The following is a 26139-nucleotide window of genomic DNA, read 5'->3' on the forward strand; positions in this document are numbered from 1 at the left end:
TGTGTGTCCAGGTGAGAGGCCCTGTACATTATCAGGGTAAAGCTACCAACAAAGCAAAGTGACAGGCCCACACTCTTGTTCTCTTGCAGGGTTGATGCTGGGAAGCTTCATTATCATAGGAAGATTTTGAATAAAAATGGGCTCATTACGATGCAGTCCCATGTGATCCGATTACCCACGGGAGCCCAGCAACACTCAATCCTCCTCCTCCTGAACCGGTTTCATGTGGACAGGTACAGTATAGAAACAAAACATTTGGTGACTTTCATATTGCAGCCATGTGTATTATGCTTCTAAAAACCTTAAAGGCCAAATCAGAATGTGACTATGTCTTTTATTTTATTCTTAAATGTATTTTCAGTTGTAGATGGACACAATATTTTTATTTATTTGTTTTTATGTGGTGCTGAGGATCGAACCCAGTGCTTCACATGTATTTACTTATTTATTTATTTATTTACTTATTTTTAGTACTTGGGATTGAACCCAGGGTCATGACTATATTTTGTTATCTATTTCTGATGAAAGTATGTCCTGATCATTTAGAAAATCTGAAATTTAGACAGAAAAAAAAATACCTAAAACCCCCCCAGCCCATTTTGTTGAAACGGTGGGGAGGGGCATGTAAAAACAAAAGTAATAATTCAACTTTGGTTTGTCATGGCAATAAAGGTGAATCACGTTGATTTCAGACCAGGTGTTTTTGAATCCTGGGGCCACAGTGAGGCATCATATGATAGTTCAACCTAGATGGATGAGGGTTCTGCTAAATGATTATAATAGACCATGTTGCTATTCTAGCTGGGTATCATAGTTCAGATGGTACAGCAGGCTGGTAAAATACGTGCATTCCCTTCTGAGCACCCCAGAGTCTCCGGAAGTGAGTAGGTTGTCCCTGACTAATCCTTGCAGTTGGGGTGACTAATTACCTTACATGAGAATGGGGAAAAGAAATATTCTACCCTGCAGAGGTTTCATAGTGCACTCCACAACCCCATGCTGACCTTTGGGGGAGGAACAGAAGCCAGAGCGGGGAAGAGCTAAGCTGGTGCAGGGCCTAAGAACAACCTGGGGTGAGTCAGCTCTGGGCCACCAGCAGCACTCCATGGTGGAGACAGACATGGCAGATGGATATTGGGAGGTGGGTAGGCAGACCCTGCCCTGGACCGTGGGGAATTAACTTCTGGTCTCTCCTGGCTGGTTGACAGAGTCCTTGCAAGGTGCATCCTCCAAAAGGGAAGGGACACTCAGGATTAGGCGTGAGTTTTAATGTGTACAGTAATCTGCTGCATAACCCGTGACTTGGCCCAAAGAGAGTACCAATACCCGAGTGTAGACAGTTGACTGTGGATTCCAGGTGTGAAAACCCTGTCTGTACCCTGTCGGTTGTCTTGTAATCCAGATTGGCCTTCATACCTATGTACTCAAAATGTGGTGAATGCCTCACCCATCTTCTAACCTGTGCTTGGGAAATGCTGCATTGGAGAGAATTGTGCTTTGTGAATTCAGACTTTTTTAGTCATGCTATCCAGTAGTTAAATAACTATCACCAGACTCCTAACTAGTGTGTACCCTGTCATCTATCAAGAACATAGACTGGCAGCCATGGAGGAGAATGCTGGGTCGGGTCAAGATCTGTGTCTTGCTCTTAGCCCCTTCACTGGGCAAAGTCCCTGGTCCTCTGACCAGTTTTCTCTTTTCTCTTTTTTTTTTTTTTTTAAATTAAAAAAAAATTTTTTAATTTTTACAGACTGCATTTTGATTCATTGTACACAAATGGGGTACAACTTTTCATTTCTATGGTTGTACACAGTGTAGATTCTTACCATTCATGTAATCATATATATATATGGTAATACTGTTTCATTCTACTCTTTCCATCCCCCCTCCCCATTTTCCTCTATACCATCCAAAGTTCTTTCATTCTTCTCTCCTCTGCCCCCACCACCGCCCCTCATTATATATTGTCATCCACTTCTCAGAGAAAACATTCAGCCTTTGGTTTTTTGGGCTTGGCCTAGTTCGCTTAGCATGATATTTTCCAGCTTCATCCATTTACCAGCAAATACCATAATTATATTCTTCTTTATGACTGAGTAATATTCCATTGTGCATATATACCACAATTTCTTTATCCATTCATCAGTTGAAGGACATCTCGGTTGGTTCCACAATCTAGCTATTTGGAATTGAGCTGCTATGAACATTGATGTGGCTGCATCACTGTAGTATGCTGACTTTAAGTCCTTTGGGTATAATCTGAGGAGTGGGATAGCTGGGTCAAGTGGTGGGTCCATTCCAAGTTTTCTGAGGAATCTCCATACTGCTTTTCAGAGTGGCAGCACCAATTTGCATTCCCACCAGCAATGAATGAGTGTGCCTTTTTCCCCACATCCACGCCAACACTTATTATTGCTTGTGTTCCTGATAGTAGCCATTCTAATTGGAGTTAGATGAAATCTTAGGGTGGTTTTAATTTGCATTTCTCTAAATACTAGGGATGAAGAGCACTTTTTCATATATTTGTTGATCACCTGTTTATCTTCTTCTGTGAAATGTCTGCCCATTTCCTTAGCCCATTTATTGATTGGGTTCTTTGTATTTTTAGTGTAAAGTTTTTTAAGTTCTTTATAAACTTTGGAGATTAATGCTCTGTCTGAAGTTTGTGTGGAAAAGATTTTCTCCTACTCTGTCAACTCTCTTTTCACATTATTGATGGTTTCCTTTGCTGAGAAAAAGCTTTTCAGTTTGAATCTATCCCATTTATTGATTCTTGCTTTTATTTCTTGCACTATGGGGGTCTCATTAAGGAAGTCTAGTCCTAAGCCAATGTGATGGAGATTTGGGCCTACTTTTTCTTCTATTTGGTGAAGGGTCTCAGGTTTAATTCTTAGATCCTTGATCCATTTTGTGTTGAGTTTCTTAGATGGTGAGAGATAGTGGTTTAATTTCATTTTATGGATTTCCAGTTTTGCCAGCACCATTTGTTGAAGAGGCTATCTTTTCTCCATTGTAAGTTTTGGGCACCCTTGTCTAGTATGAAGTTACTGTACTTATGTGGGTATGTCTCCGTATCTTCTATCCTGTCCCATTGGTCTACCTGTCTATTTTGGTGCCAGTACCATGCTGTTTTTGTTACTGTTGCCTATAGCAGTGTTTAAGGTCTGGTATAGTGATACCTCCTGCATCACTCTTCCTGCCCAGGATTGTTTTGGCTATTCTGGGTCTTTTGTTCTTCCAGATGAATTTCATGATTGCTTTCTCTATTTCTATGAGAAATATCATTGGGATTTTAATTGGAATTGCATTAAATCTATATAGCACCTTTGGAAGTATGTCCATTTTGATTATATTAATTCTGCCTATCTAAGAACATGGAAGATCTTTCCATCTTCTAAGGTCTTCTTCAATTTCTTTAATGTTCTGTAGTTGTGATTGTAGAGATCTTTCACCTCTCTGGTTAGATTGATTCCCAAGTTTTTTTTTATTTGTTTGTTTGTTTGTTTTTGAGGCGATTGCGAATGGAGTTTTTTTTTTTGTTTTTTTTTTATTTCCCTATCAGGTGTTTCATTGCTTATGAATAAAAATGCTTTAGATTTATGCATGCTGATTTCATATCCTGCTATTTTGCTGAATTCATTTATGAGGCCTTAAAGTTTTCTGGAGGAGTTTTGGATCTTCTAAATATAGAATCATGTCATCAGCAAATGGTGACAGCTTGAGTTCTTCTTTTCCTATTTGTATCCCTTTAATTACTTTGGTCTGTCTAATTGCTCTGGCTAGTATTTCAAGGATGATGTTGAATAAAAGTGGTGAAAGAGGGCATCCCTGTCTTGTTCCCATTTTTAAAGGGAATGGTTTCAGTTTTTCTCCATTAAGAATGATGTTGGCTGTGGGTTTAGCATAAATAGCCTTTACAATGTTCAGGTATGTTCCTACTATCCCTATTTCTTCTAGTGTTTTGAGCATGAAGGGGTGTTATATTTTGTCAGACACTTTATCTGTGTCAATTGAAATAACCGTATGATTCTTAACCTTAAATCTATTGATGTGATGAATTACATTTATTGATTTCTGAATATTGAACCAACCTTGCATTCCTGGGTTGAACCCCCACTTGATCATGGTGCACTATCTTCTTAATATGTTTTTGTATGCAATTTGCCAGAATTTTGTTAAGGATTTTGTGTCTATATTCATCAGAGATATCAATCTAAAATTTTCTTTCCTTGATGTGTCTATGTCTGGCTTGAGTATGAGGATGATACTAGAATATTTCCTGGAATACTTTGAGAAGTATTGGAACGAGTTCTTTGAAGGTCCTGTAGAACTCGGCTGAGAATCCATCTGGTCCTGGTTTTTCTTGGTTGGCAGACTTTTGATGGCTTCTTCTATTTCATTGCTTGAAATTGATCTGTTTAAATTGTGTATCCTCCTGATTAAGTTTAGGAGGATCATATGTCGCTAGAAATTTGTTGATGTCTTTGATATTTTCTATTTTGTTGGAGTATAGATTTTCAAAGTAGCAGTGGTACCGGTTGTGATATTTCCTTTTTCATCACAAATTTTAGTAATTTGAGTTTTCTTTCTCCTTCTCTTTGTTAGTGTGGCTAAGGATTTATGTATTTTGTTTACTCTTTCAAAGAACCAACTTTTCGTTTTGTCAATTTTTTGAATTGTTTCTTTTGTATCAATTTCATTGATTTCAGCTCTGATTTTAATTATTTCCTATCTCCTACTTCTTTTGGTGTTGTTCTGTTCTTTTTCTAGGGCTTTGAGATGTAATGTTAGGTCATTTAGTTGTTGACTTTTTATTCTTTTCTTGAATACGCTCCATGCAATGAATCTTCCTCTTAGTACTGCTTTCATAGTGTCCCAGAGAATTTGATGTTGTATCATCATTCTTATTTACCTCTAAGAATTTTTTTATTTCCTCCCTGATGTTTTCTGTCATCCATGCTTCATTCAATAGCATGTTATTTAGTCTCCAGGTGTTGGAGTAGTTTCTGTTTTTTATTTTGTCCTTGATTTTTAATTTTATTCCATTTGATAGAACACAAGGTAGTATCTCTGTTTTTTTGCATTTCCTAAGGGCTGCTTTGTGGCATAACATATGGTCTATTTTTGAGAAGGATCCCTGTGCTGCTTAGTAGAAGAAAGTGTATTCGCTCATTGATGAATGGAATATTCTATATGTGTCTGTTACATCTAGATTATTGATTGTGTTATTGAGTTCTATGGTTTCTTTGTTTAGTTTTAGTTTGGAAGATCAGTCCAGTGGTGAAAGCGGTGTGTTAAAGTCACCCAGAATTATTGTGTTGTAGTCTATTTCATTCCTGAAATTGAGAAGGATTTGTTTGATGTACATGAATGCACCTTTGTTTGGGGCATAAATATTTACAATTGTTGTGTCTTCCTGATTTAAGGTTCCCTTAAGCAGTGTGAATTGTCCTTCTTTATCCCTTGTGACTAACTTTGTCTTGAAGTCCATTTTGATGTAAGGATGGAAACCCCTGCTTTTTTACTGAGTTTGTGTGTGTGGTATATTTTTTTCCCATCCTTTCACCTTTAGTCTGTGAATGTCTTTTTCTGTGAGGTGAGTCTCCTGAAGGCAGCATATTGTTGGATCTTTCTTTTTAATCCAATCTGCCAGTCTGTCTTTTGATTGATGAGTTTAGGCCATTAACATTCAGGTTTATTATTGAGATATTATTTGTATTCCCAGTCATTTGGGCTTATTTTTGGTTTTTGCATTGACTTGGTTTCTCCTTTGATTGACTTTTCATGGAAGGATTTTATTTCATCTTCAAATCTGAAGGTTAGTTTTGCTGGGTATAGGATTCTTGGTTGGCAACTATGTTCTTTCAGGGCTTGAAATATGTTTTAGGGCCTTCTAGCTTTTAGGGTGTGGGCTGAGAAATCTGCTGATATTCTTATTGGTTCCCCCCTATGTGTAATCTGATGCTTTTCTCTCGCAGCCTTCAAAATCCCATCTTTATTTTGTATGTTAGGCTTTCATTATAATGTGCCTTGGTGTGGATCTGTTGTGATTTTGTACACTTGGTGTTCTGTAAGCCTCTTGTAATTGATTTTCCATTTCATTCTTCAGTTTTGGGAAATTTTATGATACTATTTAATTGAATAGGTTGTTCATTCCTCTGATTTGTATCTCTGTGCCTTCCTCAATTCCTATAATTCTTAAATTTGGTCTTTTCATGATGTCCCATAGTTCTTGGAGGTTTCATTCATGATTTTTTACCATCTTTTCTGTTTGGTCAACTTTATTTTCAAGATTAAATATCTTGTCTTCATTGTCTGAGGTTCTGTCTTCCAAGTGACCTAGTCTGTCGGTGATGCGTTCTATTTGGTTTATTGTTTCCTTCATTTCAAGGATTTCCTTTTTTTTTTTTTTTTTTTTTTTTTTTAAGACTCTACCTCTTTGTTGAAATGATGTTTTGCTTTCTGCAGTTGCTCTTTCAACTGCTTATTGGTGTGCTCTTTCTTTCATTGCCTACCTTTGCTCTCTTATCCTTTGCTTCATGAATCATTTTAATTATGTATGTTCTGAACTCCTTTTCTGACATTTCTCCTACCACACTGCCACTGGATTCTATTAATATAGAATCTAGGTTTGTTTGCATCATATTCTTCCCTTGTTTTTTCATGTTGTTCACGTTATCTTCCCCTCTAGCTGTATTGCAGTTTCCCACCTATAGGTTTCCAAACTTTCTTTAAGGAGGAGATAAGTATTAGCAGTGCCCAGTACAGACAATATGCAGCCCTAAACCAAATAGCCCCTCTGAAGACGTTAACAGTATTGTCATAATAAATTGAGTTCAGTTATTATCTACTGTATAACAGATAGATTTGCAATAAAGTCTGCAGTTTCTAATGGAGGACAAAGACGATGCGGAGGGGTGTAGGTTGTAACTGTTGGTGGAATAGGAAAAGAGTATATAGAAGTTCTAGATCATAGAGTGGAAGTGTAATCAAAAGAAATTGGTTGTTAGCATGAGAAAAGGGAGAAAGAGACCTGAAGGAACAGGTAAACAAAAGGAAAATTGAGCGAGAAAAGTAAAGAAATAAAAATTTAAAATTTTTCAAAAAGGGGGGGGGGGAATCTGCACTATAACAGTTATAGTATTCAAACCTCCCAGTCTTCAGTAGCCTGATGCATGAGAGGTACCTGACAATGAGCTTCAAGCCTCCAGCAGGCGTCTCAGGATGGGATTTGCCCCACCTAAAGATGGGAGCTACTGCTTCCAGGATTATCCAAGATGGCCACTCTGGCTTCAAAATGTGTTGGCACATGGGGAGCTGCAGGTTGGGGTGTGGGCGTGGTTGGCTGGGAGTCTTGGAGGCAGTTTGCAGTTGGCCAGGCAGAGGTCCTGCAGCAGGCTGTGGTCGGTCGGGCTGAGGGGTCCTGAAGATGGGGCTCTATCAGTCCGGCCAGGTCCTGCTGGTCCTTGGCTGTTGTTGCAAAATGACAGCAGCCACGTGTAACCAAACCTGCAGGTTCTGTGACAGTGGACTTCCAGGCAGCAGCAGGCAGCTGGCACTGCACTGGTGGTCTGCGGTCGGTCTGCTGGCTACTGGTGGATGATTGGCAGGTAGACCTCGGACAGTGGGGTGGTGGGTAGGTGAAAGGCAGGCGATAGGCAGGCAAGAGGCAGGCAAATGGTGGATGATAGGCACCAGGCAGTGAGCAACCTGCACTCAAAAAGTAGTAGCAGGCAATCGCAGTGGAAAAGTGGGGTAAACAGCAGGGGATCAATAAGCAGCAAAGGCTGCCTCACTGAGAAACAGATATCCTCTGCTTGAAACCCGAGTTATGGAGCGACAAGGAACGCACCTGCCTCTAGTCCGCCCGCCGTCTTGGATCCCGACTGTCCCGGCTTCCTCGTGTGGAATGGCAGCCACGGTGCTCCGTGTGCATGTCTGTCCTTGCTGGATGGTTTCATTCACCCAGAGCCAGCGCAGACGGAGAAGCGGTGCAGCCTTTGGATCCCACACCGCTGTCCCTTCCCTTGAGACGCTGAGTCAAGCCCAGCTGTCCTTGTCCAGCTGAACGGGCAGAAAGGCTCTCCCAGCCTCTGCTCTCTTCAGGAACTTCCTTTGATGGCTGTTTGTTTGAAAAAGCTTTTATCGTGACACAGACTCCACAGTAGGAGTGAGGTGGCAGGTGGACCAGTCACATCGGTGGAGTCTGAGGTAGAAAGCAGGGCTTCAGAATCAGGCCGCACCATGCAGGGAGGGAGCCGGGTCTAGAGGAAGGTCTAGGTTTGTGTCAAGGGTCTGGATTTTAGAAAAGCACAATGACTTCTTTACAACATAATCCCCACTCTTCTTCACCAAGTGATTTATAAGGGAAACACGAGTTGCTTCCTAAACATTCAAGTATTATAAAAATGTGAGACATTTTAGAGAATTATTTCATTGGCCTTTTAGTGGAGTCTGGTCTGTGCCCTCTCGCTAGCAGGATGACCTTAGACAGGAGATTGAACAGTTCCCAGGCAGTCTCTCTAGACACAAAATGAGGATGATCATTGGGATTAAAATGAGGTTCTGGCCAGGCATGGTGGCACATGCCTGTAATCCCCACAACTCAGGAGGCTGAGACTGGAGAATCATAAGTTTGAGGCCAGCCCCAGCAACTCAGCGAGGCCCTAAGCATCTTAGTGAGACCCTGTCTCAAAATAAAAAATAAAAAAGGTCTGGGGATGTGGCTCAGTGGCTAAGCGCCCTGACTTCAATCCCTGGTACCAAAAAAAAAAAAAGGTTCTGTAGTGTGCTGTGTTGTGCTTTAAGTCTTGCGTTGTCGTTTTAAAAAACAGGTGAAGAGGCCTGAACAAGTGACCTGGTTGGTGTTTCTTACAGGAGGAGCAAATACGACATCCTCATGGAGAAGCTGTCAATGATGCTGAGCACGCGGAGCAAGCAGATAGAGACGCTGGGCAAGCTGCGGGAGGAGCTGGTAAGCTGCCGGGGGCGGGGGCGGACCCATGGCACGCGGCACCCGGTCTTGGTCGGGGCGCGTTAATGGAGCCTGCCCAGAGCCCGTGGTGGGCTTGATACAAGTGGGCTTGTCCTTTACTCTGCACAAGGAGAAAGCGCTGAGTCCTTCCTTAGCCCCTGTCCCGGGGGTGGTCTCCACCTGCTGTCGTGGTTCACGTGTGTTGGGAAGTCTGAGCATAACATGACAAGTGTCCATAATGACACTTGTCATTTCATTCCCCGTGGGTTTATAATGAGATGACAGAGTGACTGTACCGTGACGGAAGTGAGGTGACATGGGGAGAAGCCCTGGCTGGCCTGTTTCGTCCTCGGCCCAGTAGTGGGAGCAGCGTGGTGAAGGGTGGTGTGGGGACCCTGTGGCCACCTGAGAGGGACAGAGTTAGTGGAAGTTGGCAAAGAGCCCACGTCAGAAGTGGAGAAAGGTGAGATTGCGCTGCAGGCTGAACTGCAGGGCTTCAGTTTTTTGTTTTTTGTATTTTTTTTTTGCGGTGCTGGAACTGAACCCAGGTCCTGTGCGTGTGAGGCAGGCACTGTACCAAATGAGCTAGATCCCAACCCCAGTGCTTAACATTTGAAGTCACATATTGGGTACTAGTAGTGTCCAAAGGAACATGGTCTGCAGTCTGATCATGGATACCAGGATGTCCTTCCTGCCTGTGACCCTGTGCTGTGTCCTCGAAGCCAGTCCCTGGTGTCACCGTTTGCAGGAAGAGTGTCTCCCTGCTCTCACATTCATCGCGTGCCGGGGTCTCTTTGAAGCAGGCCTTACGAACCAAAGACTGGCGGGTCAGACTTGGCCTGTTAAAAATAAAACTGACCTGCTCTCTTCTCTTTTTCTGTTTACCTTGAGATTTTCCATAGGAATCTAGGTTGCCAGCTTCCCCTGGAAAGCCAGCAGCCCTGGCAAGCCTAGGCCTGCAGGTGCTCCTGTCAACAGCTAGCTGACAGCAGCCGCCTTGGCCAGCCCCCAGAATCCCCCACATCCTGTCACCTTTTGGACACAGAGGCACAGTCAGTGCCATTTGTCATCCGTGCACCCTAAGCTCGAGCGGTTCTGTACTGAGTCTCCATCAAAAGTGGGAAATAGGGCTGGGGGTGTGGCTCAGTGGTAGAGCGCTCGCCGAGCCTGTGTGAGGACCTGGGTTTGACCCTCAGCACTGCAAAAAAGAAAAAAGTAGAAAATAAAAGGTGTATTGTGAAGGCCTCCCTCAGAGACTCCAGTGGAAACAAAGAAAATTCCTTCGTGTTTAAAAAGCAGACCTCTGACGCCTTGGTTACTGCGTTCCTCGTCTGGCCCTTGCAGACTTTGGGGATTGAGGTCCTCTGTTCCACCCAGTCCCTTGGGGGCTGGTTGGTGTCGGGGCGGCACTGTGCCGTTGTACGCAAGGAGACTTCACTGCTAGGGGACGTGCTTTTGTTTATTGATTGGACACGTGGCTCGGAGAGTATCTGCTTTGAGGAGGAGCTGGGTGCCGCTCGGGGGCACAGTGAACGGGGCTGGCAGACCCATGGGTGCAGAGCTGTCTAACTGGAAGGCCTGGCACACGAATGCGTGGTGGCGGCACAGGTCACTTAGAGAGCCAGGGGCGCTTCAGAGTACAAGGCACAGTGGAGTGGCTTTCCCCACAGACGGGGAGCAGCACGTAGGACAGGAGACTCGGTCGAGCAGAGGCGTGGCATTGTGGGGTCACGGGGCATTTTCAGAGGTCCTCAGTGATGGGGGTGCTGGAGACGTGGCTGCGGAGGAGAGCAGGGGCCAGGCCGGAGGGGCTCGGGGTGGTGCGGGCGAGGAGGTGAGCAGGGGCCAGGCCGGAGGGGCTCGGGGCGGTGCGGGCAAGGAGGAGAGCAGGGGCCAGGCCGGGGGGGCTCGGGGCGGTGCGGGCGAGGAGGTGAGCAGGGGCCAGGCCGGGGGGGCTCGGGGCGGTGCGGGCGAGGAGGAGAGCAGGGGCCAGGCCAGGGGGCTCGGGGTGGTGCGGGCGAGGAAGTGATGCAGGAAGAGAAGAGGAAGCACAAGGAAGGGGAGCCGCAGAGGGAAGGAGGTCAGAAGTGACTGGGAGGGTGGGCGTGGTTACCTGGCCAGCCGGTAGGGGACCCTGAGGGTGTCGGGAAGTGAACTAATAGGACTCAGAACAGACTGAGCCAGGACATGCAGGGGAGTGAGGGAGGAGGACCTTAAGATGAGCCTGTGTTTCGACCTTGGCGGTGACCTCCCTGAAGCTCCAGGAGCACAGGAGCCCATGGTTCCTCTGCCCACGCGCAACCCCACAGTGCGAAGGGTAGCAGATGAAGCTGAGCACAGTGCAGAGTGCGGAAGGCGGGGCCAGCGTGGTGGGAGCAGGGTGTGAGGGCTCTGCTTTGAGGCGTGCTGGCCTGGCAGTCCCAGGATGCGCCCCTGGGGAGCCGAGTGGTGAGCCTTATCACGGGCCTGCCCGTGGACTGGGTGCTGTCCTGCGGGCTGCAGAGACCCCTGCTTTGACCTTTTGCTGTCAGATTGATGCCCTCGGTGGCACCCCAGGAGGCAGGCTCCATCTCCTCCCTCACTTAGGATGGTCCAGGGCTCGTACCATATGTCAAGGGCCTCTTTTGATGGACGAGCTTCTGCAGGGCCTTCCCACGATGCTGGGGGCACAACTAGATTAACGATAGATGGCATTACGAGCCAGTGTGTTCGAATGAGCCATCTGGGTTCGTGGGTAGTTTTGGTTAGCCATCTGTTCTGCTGCCCAGTGGCGTAAGTGCTGGCTGGTTGAGAGCTGATCGCACGTGTGTGGCCCAGGGTCTTTTGCTCCATGTCCCCCAAGGATAAGAGGAGCCCTGGAGACCCAGCGTGCGGCACGCAGTCCTGAGTGGCTGCCAGTTCCCAGTCTGTGACTGGAGCTGTGGAACCTTGACTTGCTCTTCCCAGGTCGCAAAATTAACGGCACCCCGGCCAGGAGAGGGATGTAACAAGCCAGAATGCCAGGCTGGCCAAGCGATAGCTGGAGAGGTTTAGGGAATTCACTTTCCTCCTAAGGACCAGTAGAGAAAAGCCTCACAGAAATGGTGGTATGTAGCCACTGACCTCCCGTCTCAGCATCCAAGGGCGGGGCAGGGAGCACAGGGCCACGGCACGCTGGGGTTCCCCTGCCCTGCTGCAGGGGGCACCTAGCTTGGCTGCCACATCTTAGGTTTTCAAGAGAAGCCAGAATCTGGTTTTGGTTTCTTTCTTTTTCCTTGGTGCACTAATCGTACGTCGCAGTGGGGTTCACTGGCCACATTTGCTCATGCCCATGACTCAGGTCCCTCCGTCTCTTCCCTGGTTTTCTTCTCTCCCCATCCCTTCCCGGTCCACTTGCTCTGCTCTGCTGATCTCCCTGATGTGATTATTGTCAGCATCCTGCATTTTATATACGTACCAGGCTTGGTATTCCGTTTCCCAGGACCCCCCCCCCCAACTCCCTCTGTTAGACACACCAATGTGTGCAAGAACAAACAGGCTCGGAAGTGGGTCAGCAGGCAGAATTGTACTTCTGCAGAAAGGCGTGTCCCCAGAGGCCCCACGAGCGGGCAACTGGGTGGACCGCTCCATCCCTGCGCAGCGCTGTCGCTTGCTCTGACGGGTTTGGGGTCACCGTCTACGTGGTCAACTAGTGTAAACTTGGGGAGGGCGTGGGAAAGGGCTGCAGCTGTGACGGGGTGTCTGCGTGCTGACCACACACTCCATCGCAGGTTGCAAGACCTAAGTTACAGTAACGGTGTTTGGGTGCCATGTTTCAGGGTTCACTGATAGAAAGGGAAACATTCGTCTTACCCACCCCTCCCTCTTGAACCTTCCTCTACGCTGTTCATCTTTCTTATATTTGCATAAGAACCCCTTCTTTTTTTCTCTTTCTCTAGCTTCTGCTTATGAAAGCAAACATTTGACACTTGACTTTCTGAATTTGGCTTATTTCACTTGCGTGGTATTCTCCAGTTCTATCCATTTGCCAGCAAATGACATGATTTCATTCTCCTTTACTGCTGAGTGTTCATATGTGTACAAACCACATTTTCTTTATCCATTTATCTGTTACCAGGCACCTCGGTTGGTTCTATTCTTGGCTATTATTCATGTATCACTGTAGTATGTTGATTTAAAATCTTTGGGATAAATACTAAGGAGTGCGTTAGCTGGGTCATATGGTGGTTCCATGCCTAGTCTTTTGAGGAATCTCCATACTGCTTTCCAGAGTGTGTGGACTGATTTGCAGTCCAACCAAAACCTATGAGTGTACCTTTGCCCCCATGTCCTCGCCAACATTTAGTGTTGTTTGTATTCTTGGTAATTGCCATTCAGATTGGAGCAAGATGAAATCCCAGTGTAGTTTTGATTTGCATTTCCCTTTTTGCTAAGGATATTAAACATTTTTCATGTAGTTTTTGGCCATTTGTTTCTTTTGTTTTTCTTTTGAGAAATATCTGTTTAGTTCATTTACCCGTTTTTGATAGGATTATTTGGGTTTTCTGGTGTTAAGTTTTTTGAGTTCTTTATGTATTGTGGATATTAATCCCCTGTTGGAAGAGTAGCTGCAAAGATTTTTCTCCCAACCTGTGGGTTCTCTCTCCATGTTCCTTATTGGTTTTTGTTTTGGTTTTTGGTTCTGGGGATTGAACCCAGGGATGCTTTCCCACCAGCTACATCCCCAGCGCCTTTTTAAACTCATTTTTATTTTGAGATAGGGCCTTACTAAGTTGCTTATGGCTTTCACTAACTTGCTGAGGCTGGTCTTGAACTTGCGTTGCAGTCCTACTGCCTCAGACTCCCGAATTGCTTGCATTACGAGCTTATGCCACCATACCCAGCCTTAATTGACATTTAATGTCATCCTACACATTGATTCTTGGTTTTATTTCTTGAGCTCTAGGAATCGTATTAAGGAAGTTGGTGTCTGTGCCAGTATGTTGGAGGGCTGCCCCTTTTCTTGTAGCAGGTGCAGGGTTTCTGGTCTGATTCCCAGGTCTTTGACCCACTTTGAGTTGATTTCTGTTCAGGGTGAGACAGGGATTGAGTCCAATGTCCTCCTTATGGATTCCCAGCACCATTTGTTAAAAGCCTTACTTTTCTCCAACATGTATTTTTGGCTCCTTTGTCAAGGATCAGACGATCCTTGCATGGATTGTGTCTTCTGTTCCGCTGGTTTTCCTGTTTTATGCCCGTGCCGTGCCGTGTTTGTTACTGTAGTTCTCAGTGCTATTTGAGATCAGGTGCTGGGATACCTCCAGCATCACTCTCGTTTTAAAAATTTTTGTGTGTCTATTTGTTTCCAGCATCACTCCTTTTGCTCAGCATTGGAAAGCTCTTACTTTCCAATGTCAGCAGGTAAATTGCTTTTTGAAAAAGAAACCGTGCAGATGAAAAGGCTTGGCCTGCACTGGTGGCCGTCCTTTGGTGGCCCTGGCACCAGGGAAATGGCTCGGAGTGCTGGGTTGCGTCAACCTTGGACCTTCTGGACCACATTTTAAGCAATTCTGCAAGATCTTTTTTAAACCGGATTTGTTTTCTTGTTTGCCCCCCTGCTTGTGTGTGTGTGTGTTACTCTCCTGTGGTTAAAATCACACAGTGTGCTGCATACCTGACTGCGTGGGCATGTGATCCTGTAATATGTACAGTCAGGAAATGAGAAACCACACTCCACTCATGTATGGTTTATCAAGGTGCGTAGATGCACTCTGCTGCCACGTACAACTATTTAGAACAAATAAGACATTGTTGTAAACATCGTACAGTATGAGAAGCGCAGGGCGGTCTCCTGCCCGACATGCACCTGCGCACATTGCAGGATCTCCTTGGGCAGAAGAGTCTGCAGTGCTGCCCTGGGCCTGTTTGGCTGCCTTGATGACGTGGCCTGGCAGTCGTTCCTCGGGAGGCTGGCATTTCCTCATGGAGGACAGTCACTTCACTCGAGTCAACCCCCCTTTCCACGCCTGCCTGACGGTGGCTTTTGAATCGTGTCTCGGCAGGGGCTGTGCGAGCGGACCTTCAAGCGCCTCTACCAGTACATGCTGAACGCCGGGCTGGCCAAGGTGGTGTCTCTCCCCTTACAAGAGATTCACCCTGAGTGTGGACCCTGCAAGACCAAGAAAGGTAAAGGGCGCTCTCCCCGCATCCTGGGCTGGCTGCCCAGCTCCTTTCCCTCCTCTCTTCTGAACTCCAGCCTTTCTCTTGTGTCACTTTCTGCCTTGTAACAGCACGATTTCATGTCCTTGTTCAGTCTGCTACTCTGTGCCTGGCTCAGGACCTTCTATGTAAAAAGCGCCCCCAAGGCAGGCTTGGTGGCTCATACCTGTAATCCCAGTGACTCAGGAGGCTGAGGCAGGAGGATTGTAAGTTCAAGGCCAGCCTCAGGAACTTAGTGAGGCCCTGTCTCAAAATAAAAAATTTAAAAAGGGGACTGGGGGGCGTAGCTCAGTGGTGTGGTAAAGTGCCCCTGGGTTCAATCCCAGTACCAAAAAAAGTGTCCCCCAAATGTTTGCTGAACAGAAGCATTTCTAGTGTCCAGCAATATCCCAGTGTCCCCAGTCATGGTGTCCAAAATCCAGTTCCTCTTTTCCTCCTTATGCCAAGCCACGCCTTCTCTAGCAAGCCTTTTTGATGTGTTCATGTGTCACTTAACGGCAGATCCACTCTGAGAAATGCACTGTGGGTCATCTTGCTTCATTGTTTGAATAGCACAGCACAGACTCGGGTAAACCTGAGGGTGCCGGGCAGTCGCACACTGTGACCGCCCCCCACCAGCAGCCTGGCTGATGAAGCGGGAGCTTGAGTTCCTAGTGAAAGCCGGAAACCCAACAGGGCGAGCAGGGGGCAGGTTCCAGCCATGTCAGGGACCCAACCACAGAGTTCCTGAGCTGGGTCGGCAAGGGCGTCCTGGACGCAGAAGACAGGAGTCAGTGTGGCCTCTGTGAACCACAGAGACGGGAAGTCTGAAGCAGCGGGACCTCCTGAGCAGGATGTGCGAGCTGCTGCGCGGGGCGCGGGCCATTTGTTCACGTAAGTAGAAGGACCGTCGCTGAACCCCAGCACGTGCAGTGAGGTCCGCGGTGCTCCCCACCGTCAGCGCTTGGAGCTGTACCTGCATGTGCTCTGCCTTCGGGTGGCGGCAGCCGTCCGCCTGTCTCCACCAGCAGTTGCCCAGGTGGGGAAGAGCCTTGCAGGGCCACTGCCACGTCCCGCAGTCTTTCAGCCTCCGCTGTGACCCAGGGGGACCCTCGTTCACAGGTGGTCACACATGATCAGGTGGGCACAGCTGCGCTGCTCTGGGCTGCACGACCTCACATGCAGCTCCCGGGGCAGGTGGCTGTCTGCTGCTCCTGTAAGAAAATGCAAGTTAGGAGACGCCAAGTAAGGTCGAGAGATGCACAGCTTCCGAAGTGAGCAGCGGGAGGTGGAGTGCTTAGGTGTGTTTGTTTTTATTTGGAGCTCGGTCGCGCCGGGGATGGAACCCAGCACCCTGTGTATGCTAGACAAGCGCTCTGCCACTGAGCTACACCCTTGGCCCCTCTCGGGGCTCCCTAACAGGAACTTTACTTCTAAAACTCTGGTTTCTAGAAGGCTGACAGCCAGCCCTGCAGTGCCCCAGGCCAGGGGCTGGAGGCCTCTTTTCTGAAGAATCTGACAAAGTCTAAGAGCAAAGTTCTACAGACACTGAAACTTGGGGTTTCCCAACAAAATAGCGCCCCTTGCTCCATTACCCTTCATGGAGCCCACCTCTGGGCCACCTCTGAGGGACAAGGTTGGACAGTCTTCAATGCTTCAGCATGTAACTGAGGAGAGCGAATGTTAGTAGAAACAGTTTAACTTGTCGGTAGACAACAGAAACAAAGCAGGGGCAGAAGAAAACTAAAAAAATAATCCTCAGGAAGGAGAAGATGTTATGTCTGTGAAACCAGAGCAAGAGGCTATGAAGAAACGTGCAGAAAATACAAGAACAGCTCTGGGAAGTGAAAGAAATATGACTGTTGCCATTAACAGTGTGGTGGAGGGCGATACGATAAGGGAAAGTGGAGAACATCCCCCAGAAGAAGAAAAACTCCAGAGACGGAAAATGGGAGAGCCAAGTTGAAAATAAGAGACCACGCTTAAAACACCCACATAATAGAGGGTCCACAGTATGTCAGTGAGCTTTCTGTGACTGTAACAAAATATTGAGATAACAAGTTTAAAAACAGGAAAGATTTATGTGACTCAGTTTGGAGGTTGAAGTGCAGAGCACTTGGCTCACTGCTTCGGGGCTTGTGGAGAGGTAGCACATCATGGTGGGAGCACAGGGCAGAAGAAGCTTCGCACTCCTGGCAGCCAGGGAGCGAGGAGGAGGAGGAAGGGGCCACGGCCTTACATCCCCTCAAGGGCGTGCCCCTGGCGACCTTCCTTCCTCCCACGGGTCCCCACTCCTTGAAGTTTCTGTCACCTCCCAGTAGCACCACAGGCTTTAACACCTGGGCCTTTGGGAAAAACGTCTCTCAACCTTAACACAGAAGAGGAAAGGGAAAAAGGAGAGAGACCCTCGAGAGCAGGCTCAGAAGATCGCAGGGAGGAGGTGAAGGGATGCGAGGACGTGTCCCTGGTCCAGATCAAAAGCCTGTCGGGTGTCCTCTGACCTCCGTCCACAGCAGATCCAGCATCCTCAGCCTTCGGAATCCGGGGACTAAGGGAAGACGCAGGCCTGCTCATGGTGCTGAGGGGGGTCTCGGGAGCAGGGCCGTCAGGGTCGGAAGGAAGCAGAGCTCGCCTCTGCAGGCGTGGTTCAGCGTTGCCCGTGAGGAGTGGCCGTGAGGAAAGCCCCGCCGTGCCGTCCTCGGCCCTCTCCCTTCTCCCTGTAGGAAGCTGCCACCAAGCGACAGGATAAACCGAGAGTCGGAAAGGGGTCAGACAGCTGGGGCAGGTGAAGGAGAGCCGTGGGGAGCTGGTGGAGGGACGGCGCTGACCAGGGGAAGAGGGGCAGGGAGGAGGCGCGGGAGGGGGTGGCCCTGGATCGGTGGCTGCTCTGCACACGAGCGAATCTGCACACGCGCACGTCTGGCAGTCAGCTTCAGTCAGTGACAGGCACATTGAAAACCAAGTAAACAGGAAAAATGAACTCGCTCCCAGGAAGACGATACGAGCACCACAACAGTGCCTGGAGCTGGGTGTGGCAGAGGTGCTCGCCTGTGATCCCAGTGACTCAGGAGGCTGAGGCGGAGGAGCGGGCATTCGAGGCCAGCCTCGGCAACTTAGCGAGGCCCCGTCTCAATAAATAAATACACAGGTGGATGGGCAGACAGACTTGGGTTATAGCTCTGGTAAAGCACCCTGAACAGAGAGAGAGAGGAGGAGAAAGGGAGACTGACCTAGGCCCTCTGTGCTTGACTGTGGGCATAGCAGGTACGCGAGGAGGCTGGGTTCATTTAGCACACGTCACTAGAACGGGTGCTGGAGGGGCAGAGCCGGCACCTGACGCAGAGCAAGTACGGCTGCCTGCCCAACAGGAGGCGGCCAGGGTTGTCGAGAGAATGCAAACTCAGGGGCATCTCTCCCTCCCCCTCCCTCCCTCCCTTTGTCTCCTCTCTTATTTTGTGGTCCCTGAATCTGTGAAGTCAGGTGGAGGAACTGGTGACACAGGCGTGCAGACGAGGAGGAAGCAGCCGGGAGGGACGGGAGCCCTCCTGGCGCAGAACCTCAGCTTCCAGTCCTGGCTCTGAACACAGGCTTCCGCGCTGAGCGCTGACGGGAGAGTGGCGGCGTCAGCCTTTGAGTAGAGGGGAAGCAAGAAGGCGGCAGAGCCCTGGACGGGGAAGCGAGGGTCTGGGGACTGAGAGGCGTCTGGGAGCTGAGCTGGTAGGGGATTGCTCGGTATTTGCCTGGAGTCTGATGATCTGAATACGTGAAGTGCTCCTGACCTGTAGATCTATTTCCTGACCCCTTCGTGCAGAGATTTTTTTGTTTGTTTTGGTACCAGGGGTGCTGAACCACTGAGCCACATCCCCAGCCATTTTTAAAAATATTTTATTTAGAGACAGGGTCTCTGATTTCCTTAGGGCCTTGCTAAGTTACTGAGGCTGGCTTTGAACTCTCAATCCTCCTGCCTCAGCCTCTTGAGTCACTGGGATTACAGGCATGTGCCACCATTCCTGGCTTATTTCCTGATTCCTGGAAGAAAGACATTAAAAATAAACACACTTGAGTGATTTTGTCTTTAAAGTAGAGAGCAAATAAGGAGGAACCTTAGGTTTTTAAAGAACCTTTTTTTGCTGGGCAGGCAACCGTGGAAAAAAGCATCTCCCAGGCCAGAGGCCTCTGGAAATTCCACTGACCGCTTGCAGTGGATAGATGCCTGAGTGGACTTTGAAGAGAGAAGGGCCTGGTTCCATTGCTTGCCGTTGGGGTGGCTTCAGCCAGTTACTTGACCTCTGCACGCCTGAGTTCCCGCACCTGGATCATCCAGGGTATTGCGCCCACTTTCCAGGGTTGCTGAGGCTCATGGGCAGTGGTGCACATGGAGCGGGGGTCACACCCTGGCGGTGTGTTGCCTGCGGCCCACAGTGTTCTCATTGAGTTCGTTGCCAGCATTTAAAAATCAGGGATTTTTACCTAAGAAGTCTGACTTTCGACTTCAGTGTAAAAATAAAATTGAGCAACACTGAAGTGTACCCGCCCCAGTGCTATGGACCGAACCAGGGGCGCTCCACCACTGGGCTACATCCCGAGCCCTTTTTTTATTTTCATTTTGAGATAGAATCTCCCTAAGTTGCGTAGGCTGGACTTGAACTTGGACCCTCCTACCTCAGCTTTTGAGTCACTGAGATGAAGCGCGTTTCTTCGTGGCCGCTAGCTAGGCAGCGGGAGCCCTCCCTGCTCACACAGGGCACCTGCCTGCTGCTGCGTGGCCCACCACCTGCCTGACTGGTGTGTGTGCTGCTGGCCCTTGAGGTGTGTCCATCCCGAACAGCGCCAGGGAGGATGGGACTTCCCAGAAGAAGGGTCAGCCTGACTCTGACAGATAGTGATGGCTTTGGCCCCTGGTGCAGGACTGAGGCGGGCGTCCGAGATGGTGGCAGCCAGAGTGTTGAGGTTGGCCCACGCACTCCGACCACTGAGCCTGTTTTGATTGCAAGAGGCTCGTCTTGTTCCCTGTGGTCTCTTCACCCGGCTCTCTGCTGCTCTGCCTGGAAACCTGGCTCATCGCCAGCCCCGCCCTCGCTTCCGTGGCCCGTGGCGTCTAGGTATTTACCTGTGTGGCTTTCTGGTAGGCCCGGAGCTCCTGGAGGGTGGGGCCCACCCCTTGCATGCTTTATACTCATAGTGCCTGTGCAGTCTGCTTGGTAGAGTTGGCGCTAAAAAATGTTCAGCAAATTTAATTCAATTAAGTGCCACTTCATTTACTTTCCCTATGCAGGAGACAAGGGGTGCCGGGTTTAGGGTTTTCTGTTGTGGTTTTTGGTTTTTGGTTTTTTGCCTTGAGCTTTGTTGTTCTTTGGCGAAATTAACATAAACCCTTACCTCTAAGGCATTATGGAATAGAGAAGACTTAACTAATAAATAAAGATGGTGCATGGCTTCATGTAAATTCACAGGTGTGCCAGGGTTCATATGAATTGTTTCTAGAGTCCCTTACAAAGATTTTGGATTTAGCACATTTCACACACATATTTTTCTGCCCCTGAGGCTGCAGTGATCTGTCTTGCAAAAAGCAAAAATAACCTTGGTAATGAAAACAGTCACTCTGAATTGCTCTGTTTTGCAAATTTGAGCTATTTTTCAAGTGTTTACCAGTTGCCCTGTGTTTATTAAATTGTGCTGAGAAAAAGAGGAAGAGAAACAAGTGAATTGGCCGTCCCTCCTGCACACTCCCAGTTGGAAGCTCCTGGCTGGTGTGCTTCTGGGGACAAAGACTGAGGTGGTCCTTTGAGGGACTTCCCAGGTTCAGTGTCAAGGCGGCTTCGGTGTTGGGGGTGGGGATGCGCCCGTACTTAAACCTATTGATGCTGTGGACTCCCCAGGCTGCTGCCCCATGGCTCTTAAAAAATAATTGCCGAGCACCAGGCATGGTGGTACAGACCTGTAATCCCAGAGGCTCAGGAGGGTGAGGCAGGAGGATAGCAAGTTCAAAGCCAGCCTCAGACATAGCGAGGCCCTAAGCAACTCAGGAAGACCCTGTCTCTAAATGACATATAAAAAAGGGCTGGGGATGTGGCTCAGTGGTTAAGCACCTCTGGTTCAATCCCTGGTTCCAAAAAAAAAAAAAAAAATAGTATTAAAAAAAAAAGACACTAAGCAAGACTTTAGGACACAAACTCAATATAGGAAAACCCTCTGTGTTTCTGTATACTTCTAATGAACAAGCTAAAAATCAATTGAGAAAGCAATTCTGTTCACACTAATTTTAGAATAAATTTAACAAAAAAAGTACAAAATGCATACTCTGAAAACTACAAACACCTTGGAAATGTAAGATCTGAGTAAATAGGAAGACATCTGTGTTCATGGACAGAAAGACTTAACATCATTAAGGCGATTATACACCGCAGGCTGACCTGATTCAACACAGTCCATATCTGAGTCCCCGCTGAGTTCTTTCTGGACATTGACAGGCTGGTCCTAAAATTACTAAGGAATCACAGGAGACCCCAGAAGAAGCTAAAACAGCCCTGACAGGGGATTCTCCTGTTCCTGCAGGGGAACTCCCACTTCCCACTTTCTAAACTTACTACACAGCGATTGTAATCAGGACAGAGTGTGAAACAAGAACCCATCAGTGGACTGAGGTTGAGAGTCCAGAAGTCACGCGCACCTGTCCATGGACCACCGATTCCACAGGGGGCCAAGACTACAATGGAGGAAAAGGCCATCACAGTAGGATTCTGTCTGTAGTGAAGTCCAGAACATGGATCCAGAGGCGTGTTCATCAGTGCCGAGCACAGGCTGGGCCGAGGGGGAGAACTGGTAGCTCAAGGGTTGGCGGTGCTGAGGGTTCTACGTGGCCTGCTGCGGGTGCAAACCTGTAACTGTTGTAAGAACCACCGTTGCCCTTGAATTGAATCTCAATAAACCCGTTAAAATTCTGAATAAAAAATAAAAACTAAACCAAGAAACGTAACAGGTTACAGCAAACTCAGTTGTGATCATTAAAATGGCAAAAGGTGATAAGAGTAAAGTATACAACCTAAGAAAAAAGAGAAATGAGCCATATTAAGAATGACTTAAGTGCAATAAAGTAAATTGAAAGGCTTAAAGAGCTTTAAAATAAAAACAACTGGAATTTTTAAAAGAGGATCAAAAAAACAAAGATAAAGGGTCAGCATAACATAGATTAGAAAAAGATTGTCAGAAGGTTTAAAAATCTGGAGAATTCACGGGGGGGCTAAAGGTGAAAGCAGTTACACATAACCAGTAAAAAAGTAAGCAAGGCCTCTTCAAATGTGACAAAAGGAAAAGACACTACTGAAAAGATGAGAAGTATCATTAATAACTAAGATAAAGAAGCAAGAACATTTTAATGTGGCAAAACTATTAAAATCAAGAACTTGGGAGGGGAGTGAAATTTACAAGGGCCTGAATTCCTGGCCTTGAACTTCTGCAGGGCAGGGCAGCTCTCCAAGGGGCTGGGGCACCTGGGGCGGCCTTGGTTGCTCCCTCCTGCCCACAGTGGGACCCCGGGCCTCCCTCAGCCAGGAAGCAAGCGGGGTCCACCCAAGCTGTTAGGACAAGAGCGAGCCGGGAGCGAGGGCCAGGTGGGGTCCACGACGGCAGACAGGCCTCTGATGACTGACCCCTGAAAGGGGCTGGCGAGACTTTCCTCCTGGCCCTTTCCAGGGTGTGGCCCGCTGGTGGCCCAGGATCCGGGGGAGCTGAAGGGTCTGCTTCCTGAGCTGGGCAGGACTGAAGGCAAGGGCAGGAGCTTATGAGCGGACAGATGTCCTAGGGTGACCAGCCCAGCAACAGGCATGCAAGGAGGCCAGGAAGGAGACTGCAGTGTCTCAGCACGGTGATGTCCCCTTCTTGACCCCTGGCCCAGGAGGTCATGGGGGTTAGCGCTGCACGGTACACACACAGCCCTTCCCGTCTACGGGTCCCGCTTGGAGAACTTGGGGGCCTAATTGTGCCTGTTACTAGCTCGGCCCAGGGATTTGGGGAGGCGACCTGCGGTGGGTGTTCTGTGACGACTTGAGACTCTAGGCCAGGAGCACTCACCTGACTCCCTAGACCTCGCAGTCCGCGTGTGCATCGCGGTTGCTGCCCTGGCTTCCTGTGTAGTTCAGAGCCCCTGTGCTCCCTGTGCTGCCCTGGGGGTGTGCAGAGGTGGGAAGTGGGCAGTAACGCCCACTGTGAGCCGCTTGATGGCCAGGTGGGAAGCCAGGTGACTCGCCAGATGCCCTGCCGAGGGACTTGTTGCATTCTGCTCTGATCTCGCCAGGCCACGGTCCCGTGCCTGAGGTCACAACCAGGTCAGTGCTCACACGGGGATTCGGACCCAAACGGTGACTCTTGAGGCTGTACCACACTCAGTCCCCTCCAGCAGCTCCCACGAGAGGCCGGGCCGGACTCCCGAGAAAGGAGGTTGGTAGGTGAGGCCCGGAGCCTGAGCACAGGGACGGGGCTACGGGAGGCTGGCGAGGACACTCAAAGGCCCCAGTTCTGCAGGTCTGGCCTCCTTTGCAGGTCTCCTCGCTCCCTGTGGTCACCACAGGAAGAGCTTCAGCTGGTCCAGGCAACTACAAAACAAAGATGGTGGCTCGGACCTTCTGCAGGCCCCTGCTGCCCAGCCTGGCCCCGTCCTGCCCTCCTTCCCTCTCCAGCGGGCCCGTCCCTTGGCCCAACCTGCCCCTCTGCCTGCAGTGCCTATTGTCCTCTGCCCAGTAAACCCTGTAGTAAACCCCAGTGCCACTCCCTGTCTGGCCCCTGCTGGCGACATCCTGCTGTTTCTCACGTCCATGTCTGTGTGCTTGAAGCAGAGCCAGGAGGGCAGGGTGGCCTGTTCGGTGGGCACAGCCCCTCACGCGGCCGTCCAGCCAGGGAGAGCATGCCGGGCCTCAGGCTCTCCTCGCTGCGCCCTGCCACCCGCTCCCCTGGCATGTTGGAATCAGCCTGCTTTCTCGAGGTTCCGAGAGGTGGAGCCAAGGCTTCAGAGATGCCAGGCCCAGCGCCCTCCGCGCGCTGCTGGCCCCTCCCGGAAGCCCTGTGCGGGTACAGGGAACCTCTCTTCTGTGCCTGTCTGGACCCAGTGCAGCGTAAATGTTTGTGGAAGCAAATTGAATTAAAGGCCCCAGGCAGTCTTGTGACATTTTCAGTCCAGGTACTAGGTGTGACATTTGATCCTCAAAAGCTGTTTTATGGTAATGATAGTGGGGACAGAAGCAGTGACCAGCATTGAGCTGCTGAGCACTGCTTCCGTGCCACACGGTGTCCTAAGGTACCATATGTGTCCCCATTTCACAGCCCAGGAAACTGAGGTGCAAAGGACACGTTCCCTAGGCGGGGTGGTGCAGCTGGCAGAGCAGGTCCCCAGCACACGGGCCGAGTCTGCAGCCCACGCTTCCTCCTGTGCCAGTGCCCTCCGCCATCGTTGCTGGCTGCCCTGAGTCTGGGCTTCCAGCTCTGTCAGGTCCCTGCATCCCTCCTGGGTGGCCTTGCATGGTGGTGTTCCAGACTGAGTGACCCTTAGCAGATAGCGTGGCTCCGCGCAGGGGGGCGTGGGGTATGTGCGGAGTGGTGACTGAATTCATGCCACCCTCGTGGGCAGCTCCCAGCAGCCCTCCCTGCCTGTGGCCCTTGAGGGGGACGTCCACCCGGCGCTCCTTTGCCGCTCCTTTGCCGCTCCTTTGCCGCTCCTTTGCCACTCCTTTGGTGCTCCTTTGCTCTGGTCTCGCCCTTCTTTCTTTCCCAGGTTCCTTAGTCAGCCAGGCGGCCAGATGAGAGTTCTCCCCGAGAACGGACGTGCGGGCTCTGGTGCCCATCTCACGGCCGCCCTAGTCTTCTCTTCCAGGGAACGGTGCTGTCTGGCGGGATTTGAAATTCTAGTCTAACCAAGTGGCCTGTGGGGGAGGTCCTTTAGGTCTCATGATCCCGCTAAGCCTCGGTTTCCTTTTTCTTAAAGCAACAGTGACTTGTGGGGTACCAACCTGCTTGGTGCTGGTCTTAACAGGGTGAGGAGTCCCTTGCGGCCTCCTCGGGGTCCTTCAGCCGCCCTGGGTCTCCAGCAGGATTCCTTTGTGCTGAACTGCTGACCTCGGGGCGCTGTGTCTTTAGGAGATTCCTCAGGCATGGTCGTTTGGCTGGCTCTGTTTCTGCGGCCCTGTGTTCCTGGAGAGCCAGCCCTGCACAGGGTCCAATGGTGCGGCTCAGGTGGAGGGGGAGCAGCTGCCCTGGGGTGTGTGTGCTAACCGGTCGCTCACTGGGACCTTTTGACTTTTGGCTTTAGCGGACTTATATTCTAGAACAGGCTCCTCAGAAATGGCACATAAGAGCTGAGGGGATTTCAGTAATAAAAATTGAGGGTTTTGTTTTGTCTTGTCTTTTTGTTTTGGCGGTGCTGGGGATGGAGCCTGGGCCTCACACATGCTAGGCTCTGCCCCCCAGCTGCATCCCTAGCCCCCCAGAATTGAAATTCTCAGGCCGGTCAAACTCCAGAGCCGTTAGAGGTGTGGCGTGAGGGCTGGCGAAGCTGGGTCCCCTGGAAGCAGGGAGCCCCGACCCGCCCTCCCTTGCCTGTTATTTCTTCAGATGCCCCCACACTCCCAGGAGGCCAGTGCTGTCTCTAGCCCGGTAAATTTACAGGCAAGATGGTTAAGGCTGAGGAAGGTCAACCGGCCTGTCGCCTGGGCCCACGGGGTCAGGGCTCACCCAGCTCTGGAGCCAGGCTGCTGCGACCGAGCTTCTCCAGAGTGGAGGTGTGCTTGCCGTAACTGGGGAAGGCAGCGTTCCCGGGATTGGTGTTGAGGAAGTGCAGGGGCAGTTTGGGTCAATAAAATGGGACTGACTTGTCTGATGGGTATGAAGAAAGTGTGGCTGGGACGGATGGTAGAGGAACTGGCGGTGCCTGGGGACAGGCCGAGCGGCACGCCCCGGGCCCGTCCAGCTGAGTCGCTCTGCTCCTTGGAGGGCATCGGGCCCACACGAGGCTCGGCGGTGAC

At 49.4% G+C, this 26139-nt stretch overlaps 1 protein-coding gene across 6 annotated transcripts in view; it reads left to right on the top strand.

Moving 5' to 3' along the window:
• Positions 1-26139, top strand: part of Gtf3c1 (general transcription factor IIIC subunit 1) — a 71683-nt gene that overhangs the window by 8033 nt on the left and 37511 nt on the right. For all 6 annotated transcript variants that reach the window (XM_047532921.1, XM_047532923.1, XM_047532924.1 and 3 more), the window contains exons 4-6: positions 90-233; positions 8878-8974; positions 14995-15118. In XM_047532921.1, coding sequence (XP_047388877.1) covers positions 90-233; positions 8878-8974; positions 14995-15118 — 365 coding nt within the window. The remainder of the gene's footprint in view (positions 1-89; positions 234-8877; positions 8975-14994; positions 15119-26139) is intronic.

Source organism: Sciurus carolinensis, chromosome 18, assembly GCF_902686445.1.
Source record: "Sciurus carolinensis chromosome 18, mSciCar1.2, whole genome shotgun sequence".
Lineage (NCBI taxonomy): Eukaryota > Metazoa > Chordata > Mammalia > Rodentia > Sciuridae > Sciurus > Sciurus carolinensis.